The sequence below is a fragment of the Candoia aspera genome, chromosome 1, assembly GCF_035149785.1.
Source record: "Candoia aspera isolate rCanAsp1 chromosome 1, rCanAsp1.hap2, whole genome shotgun sequence".
NCBI lineage: Eukaryota > Metazoa > Chordata > Lepidosauria > Squamata > Boidae > Candoia > Candoia aspera.
In genome coordinates, this window is record NC_086153.1 from 231,188,788 (window position 1) to 231,201,255 (window position 12,468).

The window sequence follows — 12,468 nt, forward strand, 5'->3', positions numbered from 1 at the left end:
CCCATCGTTTTGAGAAGAGAACCATACATACGTGCAGTGTAAGCCTCAAATAAGCTTAATGCTGTTTAAAAAAGACATCTCTCCCCCAACCCACTCAAGACAGAATATCCCAGCTTTGCCCAAGTCCACAAAGTAGCTACACTTTTTGCACTGCCACACCTGCAGAACTGGCTGACTCCAATCATTCTGTCCACCTGGTATGCTCAGGCAGAGTGGGGGCACTCCATGTCCCCTCAATAAAATGCTGTCATCTTATGGGACTGAGGAAGCTCACCTTCTCTGTTGTAGCCCCTATCCTCTGAAATGGCATATCCCCAAGATACGCACGCCTTCCAGTCTCCAAGTGTTCTGGAAGTCTCTTAAGACCTAGCTCTGCTCTCAAGCCCAGGGTTAATGTGTTAGTGGAGCCCCTGTCATGTGTGTGCGCGCGTGTGCATGTGTTTTATTTTCATGACTCTTTGTCAGAGCTGTTATGCTGTGTTGTTATGTTTTAAACTGCATATTGAATGTTGGGAGCCACCCAGAGTCTTTTGGAGTAGAGCTGCTATAACATATCTAATAAATTGTTGTCATCATCATTTGCTGTGGCCCTTGCCCCATTCCCCAGCCACCAAATAGTTCTTTACTCTTGAGTAGAGGAGAATTTTGAGGTCCCTCTGTGTAAACCAGGACTGGGCAGCCTCTCAGAAGTCACAAAGGGGTAAGACCACATTACACATGTGGGCCAGACAGATTTCAAGGGAAGAGTTTGGGTGGACTTTTTATTTCTTTAACTGCAATATATTTTAGGATTTACACTACAGTTTTAAGGATTTCCTGCTTTGAAAAGGTGGGGAAACTGTGCTATTGGTTTCCTACAATCACAGTCAGAAAGAGCTCTACAGGCCACAAAAAGGAGGTCCAAGGACAGTGACTGTCCACTTTTAATGTAAAACAATGGGAATTCAGGATGTTGTGTACTCAAGAGCCAGCTTCTCAACTATGACTGCACTACAGAACTGGATCTGATTTAGAAGGTGCAACTGGAGACCCCATATATGAGCTGAAAGCTTAGTGATCTGAAGAATCTCTCTCTCCTTTTCTATTAAGTGCTTTCTGTGTTTCTTATATCCCTGGTTTTACGAGACAAGATTCTTGGTAAGTCTTTCAGTTCATAGAATACATTCAGCCTAGAGTACAAGAGTACATTTAGACTCAGTTAGGAATAAGTTTGTAATAAATGTGTCTGAATGAAGTGAAACAGACATACCCAATCAAAATATGCCCAAACCCCAAGCTATGGTCTCCGTTTAGTAGAAATTATGAAATAGATCTTGGCAAAGCCAAGCAAACACAGATTGTGCCTGGTACTCCTCAGGATGGGCAATATAGTGAATCTGAGTGAAAAGAACAAAATGATTACGAGTCAGGCTCAGAACTGTAAGTGAGGATACCTCTGTACCTTAAAACCAAGAGATATGCAAAATAATTCAAGGTCAGAATGTTCCCACCCTGAAACATCCCATCCTGACCCTGGAACAGGCTGTTCTGACCATGCTGGAAGCATTGCAGTTAGACAAGCCAACCCAAAGATTATTTCAGTACTTACAGTTAAGGAGGTGAAGGTCAGGCAGATCCCACCAAAACCATTTAGGGAAAGGCCAAGAAAAATCAATGGAGAAAGAACTGGGAAGGAGAACAGAAATATGGGATGAGAAGATGGATGGTGTTCACAAGGAATGGAGGGGATTTGTGAGAAAACAGAAATATAACAGAGGACTGAGTGGGATAGCAGGAAGGCTTGGGAACCTGGTGTAAGTTTTCTAAAGGACTGGATCAGCCTTCTCCACGATTGCCTGGCTGGGGATGATGCAAGCTCTAATCCAGCACATTTGGAGAGATCAGATTGGAGATGATTGAAGTGGATTTAAGACTGCCAATGTGGGAACCCATCTTTTTAAGATTTCTACAGCCATTAAGAAGGATGCAGCCATAACCCTCCTGGTGCCATCTCTCTATGAGTTGGATTACTCATAGTGCAGATCTGGGGCGGGGGGAGAGGAAACCAAAATGGGTGGGTTGAGTTGTACAATAGAACCAGAAGAAAGTCAGGTGAGCGAAATCACAGAAGCCTCTTTTACAAAAGAGGCTAAAAACGAAGGAAAGAAGGAAGGAAGGCTTTCCTATTCGTAAGTAATTAAAAGTTACTAATCCACATAACATAGATTCTTCTCACCTAATGGGTTGTAGGCAGCCAGGGCTATGAGAGCACAGGAAAGGGCAAAGCTGGCACTGTAAAGGAAGTAATAGATACATCAGGTCATTGGTGGGCTAAGTTATGTCCTCAAAGATGCTTTCTTCAGCCTGTGCCCTCTAGATGTGTAGATCACAACTCCCAGAATTCCAGTGGCCATATTGTGAGTTGCAGCACAACACATTTGGAAAGCTCCAGGCATGGAAATTCTGCCTATCGAAAATTATTCCCCAATTATCTCACAATTATACTCCCCACCTTAAAAGCTGCAATCCATTTTCAGTTCTTACTTCCCCCACCCAGGGCACTTTCTAAACTACAAATTCTACACACTCTGTTCTATTCTACACTTTCTAATACTTACTCATTTCCACTGAAATGGGAATTTGTGCCCTAGTAACCTCCAGACACTTTTTTTTCTTCCTAAGTATTTTTTTCAACGGATCACGGTGCCATCTGCCCCAGCCCAGAGATCTTTTTCTTCCTACCTGCCAACTAAGCGGAGTGGCCTGGGTCCAAGTCGGTCCATCAAGATGCCAAGAGGCAAGGTAGCCGCACTCAAGAGAAAGGAGCCAATGGTGAAACCCAGGTTGAGCATTTCGTCCTGTTCCACACAGCTGAGCCAGGGATAGGAGACATTAGCCATAGTTGAAACATTGGTGTTATTCATATCTAAAGAGAAAACGGCAAAATGGCTCAGGGCATTCATCGCAAATCTCACTTTTGCATCTGTTCTATCCTGGGGCAGGAGGATTGCTTTCTGTTCCTGAAGGAGCACTATCAAATCCTGTTGCACATCTTCCTTCTTGCTGCACTGAAGAAAATGCAACATTCTCATGCACCGCAGAGAAAGCAGAAGGCTGAGCAAAAAGACCTGGGAAGGAACAGGATCTGAATTACATTCTCAGTGTTCTAGCCCACTGCTGTGGCACCATTCCTAACATAAAGAGATTGCTTTGCTAGTAAAAGAGGAAGCCAAGAAACCCAGGGAGGGATTTTAAGTTAAAGAGCATGTGGGCAGGGGGTAGCAGTGGCTGTGGCCCTCGTTTACAGTGAGAGCAGGTCTTTCTAAAATTTTAATAAAGTCAGCCAGTGATCCGTCACTTGTGAAAGATTTAGGAGAGGCTGTCATCTGAGGTGCTACCCCACAAGGAACAACAGAAGCCTGAATCCAGAAAATGAGAGGTCCAGGTACTTGCAGAAAGTGAAGTCTCTCTTTCCGATAAAATGGTCAGTTTTATAAGGAAGAATACCATGAGAAGACTTCTCTGAGACAGTGGGTCCTTGAGGAGTAGCAGGAGAATAAGGGCTAATCCATCCACTGTGTTTATTACAAAAAGATGGTTTGAAACAGCCGTTGTGGGATTGCTAATCTTGCATGGCCACAGTGAGGTAGCACTGTCTGCTGTATTCTACAACATGGAATGCTTCACAGCCCTAGCATGAGTCCGGATCATGGGAAACTTCACCCGATGGGGAGCTACAATGTGGAGATCTGTTTTATGAGAATTAGTGATGATAAAAGATCCTATAGAAGCTGTTCTAAGCCATCACCATGTAACAAAACCAGCTCTGTCCACTTTGTACTAATATATTTATTCTTCCGTCTTCAGTCCCTCACATAAATCACAAGGTTTGTGTAGAATCCTTGGAAGAGTCATATGAATGCTGAACCCCCAAGGCTGAAGTTGCTGAATCCATTTGTACTGAGATCCCCTTTCAATCTTTTATCACGCGCACAGTATTAGTGCAAGTTACTAATCAACCTTCTGTCAGGTTCACTCTTCATTCTGCCCCCCACGCCACCCAAACCTCATTGATAGAACACAGTTTCTTCTTCTGGAAATGTTTTGATAAATGCAGAATTTGTAGGGGGGAGAGCAAGGATTTGGGGGAACAGCAGGTACAAAGCTTTGCTCAGAATATCTTGGGGAACCTACTCACACCCCACCTTACCCTTTTATCTCACCTTTCTCCTATAGGCTCAGACCCCATCCAGCTCACCTGTGCACATGTGGGAGTAGAAGCCTTCAAGTTTGAGCATAATGAGTAAGGAGCCCCAGCCCAGCAAAACAGCGGAGAAGAAGAGATTTTCTACCACCGCGGTACAGGCCATCCACCAGCGTCGCTGGTATGCCTGATGCAAGGTGGGTGCCATCTTCCCTCTGGCTTGTGAGAGGAGGCTGCAAACAAAGCAAGATCATCAGCCTTCTGGGCACCCAAGGACCTGAATTACAAACCAGCCTCTGTACTTTGCATGCTGGTATGAAACAGAGATGGAGCAACACAATGTTATTTACTATCCCACTGATTTTGACCTGGAACATTATAGATAAGACACAATAAGACACAGAGGAGCTATAATTCAGTGGTAAGACACTTGCTTTACATGCTAAAGGTCCTAGTCAATCTCCAGCATCTCCAGGAAGGGTTAAGAAGGAAACCTTTAGACCTCCTGCCCATCACCGCCAATAATCTTGTATTAGGTGGAACAACAGTCAGACATGATGGATGGAGCTACCTACTTTTAAAGAAAATAATGGGATACAAAACTCTTCTGAACTCACTGGAGTTATTAAAAATCTAAACAAGTAAATATCCTGAAGCAGCACTCCAGCTTGACACTATATGCTGGGGTGGTGATACTTGTCTACTACTATACCCCAGAGGGCAAAATTTGGCAGCCCCAAGGAAAGGAAGGGGCAAAATACTGTAAAAGGGGAATATAGAACCTCAAAAACTATTAAAGAAGGAAACTGCTGGCCCAGCCATCAGCCTGAGGGCAAAAAGCTGCTAGGATTTCTCCCACAGAGGACTGAGCCACACAGTCAGTTGACTTGTAGTGATTGGAGTAAAGCAAAGGAAGCCTGGCAGCTGCTGCCAGTCACAGGGCAAGAGCCGCAGAGAGGTTGCAGCCCCTCCCGCTGGAAAGATATGCCAGCTGTTGGAACTGCCAGTTGTTTTGTGAGTTGCCACCTTCCCCTACACCCTTTTTTTTCATGAACAAAAATGAAGACAAAATGTAAGATAAAACTACGCAGAACTGCAGAGAGGCAGTGAATAGGAAGAGGGGTGAGGATCCCTGTAGAATGGCAGAGAAAATAAGTGCTTTAAGGAGCTGCAGAGAGGTGCTATGTGAGCACCAGCCCACACACAAAAGCACTTTTTTCGTTTGAAATGGAAGCATGGGATGGTGCAATAAATCACACTAAAGCAAGTAGCCGAGTGTGCTAATGGAGGGAGGTGCAGCAAAGTGGACAAGTAATGACAAACCCTGCCCCATAGTAATGCCCCATTGCACTGTACAAACCACTCCTTTACATGCCTGTGTTGGATGCCACTGTGGGGTGGGACTTGGGTAGTGATGTCATATACTGTGAAAGGAGATCTTGTTTCTTGCTCGCTGGCAAAAACCAGGCCAGTGGGCCAAGCCAATTGGTTTGTTTTCTGCTGGTAACTGCCTATTGCAGGCTGAGAGCAGACTGGCCTCAGTGTGCTGCTTGCTGGCCTGTTTTTCATCAGTAAGGAATAATTCAAGCACTATTTTTTTAAAAATTGCTGCTATGAGCTTTTTTTTTTAAGTATTTATTTTCTGGAAATCAATTACATCAATTGACTTCACCAGCTATAGTGCAGATGCCCATGTGTATACTAAAGTTTACAATTTCTCTGTATCAGAAGTGCTATTTTGACAGGAGGATTCTTCACAGAACCACCTACAAGTATCTCAGATGAATGGCACTGAAGTCATAGATGGATCACGCATAAAGTTTTTAGCTGAAGGAGAACCATTATAGTGTAGCAACTGGAGTATTGACCTAAAACAGTGTATGCCATGAATTCAGACCCCCCCACTTGCTTACTGAATGATCTTGGGATATCCTGTCTCTCTCTCTGTTTAACCTACCTCAGAGGATTACTGGGGGAACAACAATGAGGAAGAAGTCACATGCACTGAGCACAGAGTCTCTTGGAGAAAAGGCTATAAATATTTATGTAAATTAGGGATGGCAATCCAACTACACATATTCACTTTTAAAATCTGAAAGAGGCCATAGCAGTGAATTAGGACACTCTAGGTTCAAGACCTACCTCAGTGGCAAACTTTCAGAGGTGCCTCTAAAAAGCTCACATGTTAAGAGCTGTAACAGACAACTTAAAAATGTAAATGTGTAACCTAAAAATGCAGAAGCCAGATTGCTCAGGCACAGAACTTTATCTTTCCTGATGCTATGCCAACTTCCTGAATTCTGATGTTAGGTTTTTCATTTTGAACATTTGGTTTGGGACTAATATTTTGAAGTTCCAGAGATGCAAGGTGGATCTTGATTGATTTAATGCTTTATGTAATGAGGCAGAATGGGAAGTAAACAGCTTGGTAATGAAATTCAGAGATGACACCAGATCCAGAAGCATTTGTAAACAAGCACAATGGGGAAGGGAAAGAGATGCTGATAGCTCTTTCTTCTTTGGAAAATGGAAGGAACAAGACTGCATCATTTAGCACGGAAGCTAAAAAAGAAAGGAACCTTAAAGACAGATGTTACTTGAAAGGACCCAGTGCCAAAAAGCAGCTGCTGCTTGAAATGTTTGGGAACCCATATTACAGGAATGTGTTGTCAAACATTGGAAGCATGAGACTATATGCTCCACAGCACTAGCAGAGTAGGAGTACCAGGCTCCTTTCCTAGAAAAATGTGGGCAAATCCTAAAAGGTATGAATGTCAAGGTTGGAATATTGGGCCAAATACCTGTGTGGCTAGAGGCCTGACTTTCATTTGATGAGTCACTAGTTTTATAACCAACAGGGGATGGAATGCACAAGCAGCGCTTGATCTGGGCCATATGCTCTGCCATGCTAAGATGTTTTATATGTAATACACTGTTCCATAACTCTGATCCGGGTTAGAGAATGCATTAAGCTGTCATTTTATCTTTGTTTCCCCTTCCTTTAGGAAAATGGATTCCTCTTCAACATTTTCTAATACTTCACTGAAATCTGCCTTCTGGTTTCCTGAAAAATTATTCCCATGCCCCTGGAAAAGAGGCTTCTGTTTTCTACTACTTTTTTTCTATTTACAATTTATTTAGGTAGTATTTGAGCTTCCTTTGTTACTATGAGGTGGTAGGGAGTGATATTGTTGGTGTTCCTGTAATTTTGGGGGAGGTTTCCACACCTCTGGGGCACCCCTGGCTGCTCACGCTTCCTAATTGGAGAAAGTGCTGTGGAATAAATTCCTTCATGATGCCATTACCTTAACTGTAACTAAACTCTACTGAGCTAGGGAAGCTGCATATCAATAGAGATGATCACATTATGCTTAAACACAATTCTTGGCCATCTTATAACTAAAGTATAAGATTTACACTTAAATATGATTTTCCCTTCTTTGGGAAAAAATAGTAAATTCTATTTCGTTTCCTTCAAATTGAAGGAAAATGGCTGAAAAGCGCAGAAGAAATTTCACTACTCTGTTTAAATATTTTGCCTGGGCTAAATAAGAATATCCCTTAGCTGAAGGTGTAGGGAAACCAGAAATGACGTATTTTGGAACGATGCTCTCAAAGATGGAATTCTTTGGGATACAAGGCATCAGATCTTAGCAAACTCCAGCCAAAAGCTTTTAACAGTCAGATCACTCCTAAGGTATAGGAGGAATGTACAATATTAAAAATAGGTACTGTACTTTCCAGATCTCTAGAACATTAAAACTGATAAAACCTCCTGTTGGCTGAAAACTATAGGAGTTAAAGTCCAACACATTTGGAGGCCACCCAGATGAAAAGGCTATGCTATCTCCACAGACCTCTTTCATAATGCTCAGCTGATCATCTGATGTTTAGCAATACTGTATTTGCAGCTGTAGATGCTATTCTTTAATGAAGCAATTGAAGTGAATAAATCTAGTCTGATCTCTTCCAGTTGCTACCAACTATCTGTTATCTAAATGGAAAGTTTGTTTGATGACTTCTTCCAAGGAGACAAGGATCTAGGGCTTCTGATAGTACTGTGCATATTCCACAACATACAAACTGTATGGCAGATCCTTATAAATCATTAGATTTTAATATGGTTCCCTGAGTTTCTATTTATTTTTATGCATCCTGAATAAAGTAAATGAACAACTGCTACTGCTTTTTTTTTTTAACAGAGCATGCGGTCAAATGGAAAAATTCTTAGACTGAAGCAGTCAAGTACGTGCCTAAGCTTTTATTTTCTTACTGCACAGGACCTCTGATTATATCTTGTTCAAGAAAGAAGGGTATGAATCACAAAAATAACAAATACCCTGCCCTGCATTTCATTTAGTGACATTGAAATGTTCTGTGAAATACAGTAAGTTACAGTGATACATAGGCTGAAAACCAGATGCCTTATTATTTTAAGGATGAAAAGCAAGCTTCCGTCCCTCATGGAGTAATGAAAACTTCAGAAATACCTAGGCCAGGGTTTTCTCAACCAGGCTTCTGTGGACCCCTACGGTTCCACAAGAGGTCACTAGGGGTTCCCTGGAAGATCACAATTTATTTTAAAAATTATTTCAAATTCAGGCAACTTCACATTAAAAAGCTAAGTTTCATTCCTTATGTATAGTTTAAGAACATTGTTAATGCATATATACAGGCCTAAGCATGACACGAATATAATAATTTTGTTACTTGTGGCCTATATTTGAGCCTGAATGTGCAGGGGTTCCCCAAGGCCTGAAAAATATTTCAAGGATTCCTCCAGGGTCAGAAGGTTGAGAAAGGCTGGCCTAGGCTAAGGATGCTAAGATAAACATCTAAGAATGAAGCTGTTAGGTTCTGTACAACTCCCCTGTGTGTGCCTTGCCAGGCTGTTAAAAATCTATTCATCTTTGAAGCTAGTTAAGTACAACAAAAGAAAAGAAGGAGAAGGAAGGCTTACAACAGGGAGACAGATTCTTTCACTCATTTCCATTTCTCTATGCTGAAAGAATCAATCTATCGGAATCCAATTATATTAAAATACTGTACCTACCCCACCTAACTTTATACAAATAAAACAGTATTTTCTGTGAAACAAAACCAAATAGGGGACTGTTATGCTGCAAAGGTAAGTCGGCCTATAGAGATCCTGTAGGCATCTTTACAAAGAAGGAAACATGAGTGGTTGCTATCCAATGCTGCCAATTATATTAAAACTAACAATCTATGCATTCAAGGATTCCACTTCTAAATAAGTAGTGGTCCTCCCTCCCATTTTCAGCAGCAGGATAACAGCATGCAGGTGCCTGAGCAAGCTATGAACCAGCAAACACAATTGTTTTGGGTGCTCCGAGCAAAACTTGTAAAAGTGAATCTAGTTTTTCACAATTGCTTGTAATGCAGTGTGAGAGAAAGAGAAACAGTATACTAGGAGAGAACATTATACATTCTTCTAGGATCATAAACATGATGGAGAAACCTCTGGAGAACCACCACGTTGCTTTTTAACAGAGGAGGATTCCAGATGGGCACTGTCATCACAGCAATGGTGCTAGATAATGATCTCACCTCCACATCACAGGGACTTAACTAGCTAACCTGAGAGAACTTAATAGGCAGAGGAAGGCACTGATCATATTAGAGTAATGCTACAGAACTACAGAATGTCAAGGATTGTTCAGGCAGCAATCCAATACATATTTATTCAGAAGCATGGCTCAGTGGAACTTACTTCTGAGCAGGCCTACATAGGATATCAGTGCAAACCTACCTTTATTACTGTTTGAGGGATGCAATTTAATTTTCCCCCTCACACACTACATTATTCTGGACAGTCCATGAAAAAACACACAGTTGTCATGGTAAATTTGGGTCTGAGGTCACTAACCGCCTTATTGTAACTTCAAGTTTGGCAGATGAACAATGTAACTATTATAAAATAGTGAGTCTTGTTTGTATTGTTCTGCCTGTGTAACAGAAGCCTGTAGTTGTTGCTAGGAAGAGTAAAGGGTTATAAGAAGATGATAGATCAGATCAGATCAGATCAGATCAGGCTGCCAAGAAAAAGAGGTGACATCTATAGAACAAGAGAGGAAGAAGCAGGAAACTGAGCAGTTGGATAATGAGAGATAATCATTGTGACTCTTTATTATGAGCCAGCCAAGACTGTACAGAGGGGAAAGATAGCTTTTGTATGAATAGGCCTCTTTGGAGACCAAGATCAAACATTTTAAGGATGCCCTGATTCAGGGAGTTCCTGACAGAAATCAAGGCAAGGGCTTCAGAAGGACCCAAGTACCAGTACCTAACAATTAAAAGTCCGGGCATATTGAAGAACTGAGTCTACAGACTTTCAGGGACAGGGAACTTGTTTGTGACCATCCAAAGCAAGTTTGTACTGTAAGACTGCTGGTATTATCAGCCTGTCACTGACATCAACAATTAAACTGTTGTTAGATTAAGACTGATCACTAAAACCCTGTCTCATTTATAATTCAGGTCTTGGCCAATTAACAACTTCTTGGGCCTTCTTCACTGGACTTGCAGATACTTTCATTGCCTCATAAGGCTGATCATCTTGAAAGATCAGGAACAGGTCATCTGAGCGGGGATAAAATAGTACATTTGCCTTAGATTTGTGACTTGTATTCAAACTATTCAGTGAAAGTTACATGTGTGGCAAATTTAAAATTGAGTCTCAGGAATCTCCCCCTTGCATCTGAACTACGAAGGGGTATAACATATTGCTGTGATTCTATTCAGCTGGCTGACAGTGGGAAATGGTGAAAACAACACCCCAAATCCCTCACCTTTGTGTGGCTGGCTGCAGTTTAAACTGAATATAGATAAGCTTCTGATCTAAGAATATCAGGCAAAACTAATAGAGAGAAGGGGCAAAACTTGTTCCAGGAAATTAACATCTGTTTGAATTTAAACTGTGACAATCCAGAGGTTGTGAACAAAAACAAAAACAAAAACAGCACTCAGCATATGAGAGGGAAAGGTGCTCTTTAAAAATCTACAGTTCCCTTACCAATTACACAGATCCAATACTGGCCCAGTCCAGTCCTTCTGCAAACTTCTGAGCGATCTTTAAAAGCTGTGGGGAAGTACAGTTCAGGAAAGTTTGAGGCCTGGGACCCCTTGGCTCCCTCTTAATTCCAAACAATGCAAGGGGTGTCCTCTCTGTTCCCACTATGTACTCCAGCCATAAGCGGGTTTAGCAAATACTGTAGTCACTTCCTAGGACCTCCCGTGTGACCTGTTTATTATTCTCCAAGTGATCCCAAAACCTGGGGGTGGGGGGCAGGCCGCTGCGGACATCCCAGTACTTATCATCTTCAAATACGTTGTAATCGCCACACTGGGATCTTTCGTTTCAACTAGTCCCCCCCCCGCCCCCGCCTTCCTCAGGGGGTCCCCACTCGGGCGATTTCCTCCCCAATACACCCCCTCCTTCTCCCCGTTTTGGCTACCTGCCTTCGGGCAGGCCGAGAGGCAGCCTCATTTCCCCAACTCGAGCAAAACCGGGACGGGCAGAGTAAGGCTGGAGGGGGTTGCCCTCCACCAAGTCAGCCCAAGCTGGAGGGAGCCGCGGCCGCTGCCACGTGGAAGTCAGAGCCCTGCCTAGTAAGGGAGTGAAGCCATACAAAGAGGGCTTTCGGGCAACCCTCGCTCGCCGACACCCTCCGGCCCCCGTCTCCCTCCGCGCTGCCCCTATTTAATCCTTACTTCCAGCCCCGGTTTCCCAAACTGTCCCCAAGAGTTAGCCAACTCACTTTCGGCTCCAGCCCTTTGGCGGGCTGAACTGAAGGCGCGTCTCCTCCTCTGACTCCCCGAGGTATTTGCTCTCAGGCGTTGCCAAGGGGCTGCCCTGGGCGCGCGCGGCGGGATCGTCCACGGCAAGCCGCGGAGAAGACGACTGAACGCGCGAGGAGCCCGCCAGCGCTCCCGCCTCGGAGGTTCGCTCGCCTGCCAGCTGCAGGGTCTGCTCAACCCGGAGAAAGAAGCGTGTGTGCCGCGCGGTACCCCGGGCAGGAAGTGTTTCTCTCGCTCGTGTCAGACCGGGAGGGGGGCAGGAATCGAGGGACTCCTCCGCGTGTGACTTTATAAGGTCATCAGTACGTGTTTGTGCACTTAAAAAAAAAACGGGAACGTGGAACTTAGGGCCAGATCACGAGAAGGGGAGAAAAAGTACACGGCAAATATGCAGAGAGATAGTCTGCTCTTTGAAGTCCGCCCAGGCATCTCGGCTCTCCTGGACTTCACCTTCGGTCGCTTCGTCC

At 43.4% G+C, this 12,468-nt stretch overlaps 1 protein-coding gene across 1 annotated transcript in view; it reads right to left on the reverse strand.

Moving 5' to 3' along the window:
- Positions 1-12,263, reverse strand: part of SLC43A1 (solute carrier family 43 member 1) — a 29,084-nt gene extending 16,821 nt beyond the window's left edge. The window contains exons 1-6 of the mRNA XM_063289094.1: positions 11,962-12,263; positions 11,217-11,282; positions 4,238-4,416; positions 2,722-2,905; positions 2,216-2,271; positions 1,589-1,665 (exon numbers count right to left, since the gene is read on the reverse strand). Coding sequence (XP_063145164.1) covers positions 1,589-1,665; positions 2,216-2,271; positions 2,722-2,905; positions 4,238-4,391 — 471 coding nt within the window. The 5' untranslated portion in view covers positions 4,392-4,416; positions 11,217-11,282; positions 11,962-12,263. The remainder of the gene's footprint in view (positions 1-1,588; positions 1,666-2,215; positions 2,272-2,721; positions 2,906-4,237; positions 4,417-11,216; positions 11,283-11,961) is intronic.
- Between the last annotated feature and the right edge of the window lie 205 nt (positions 12,264-12,468).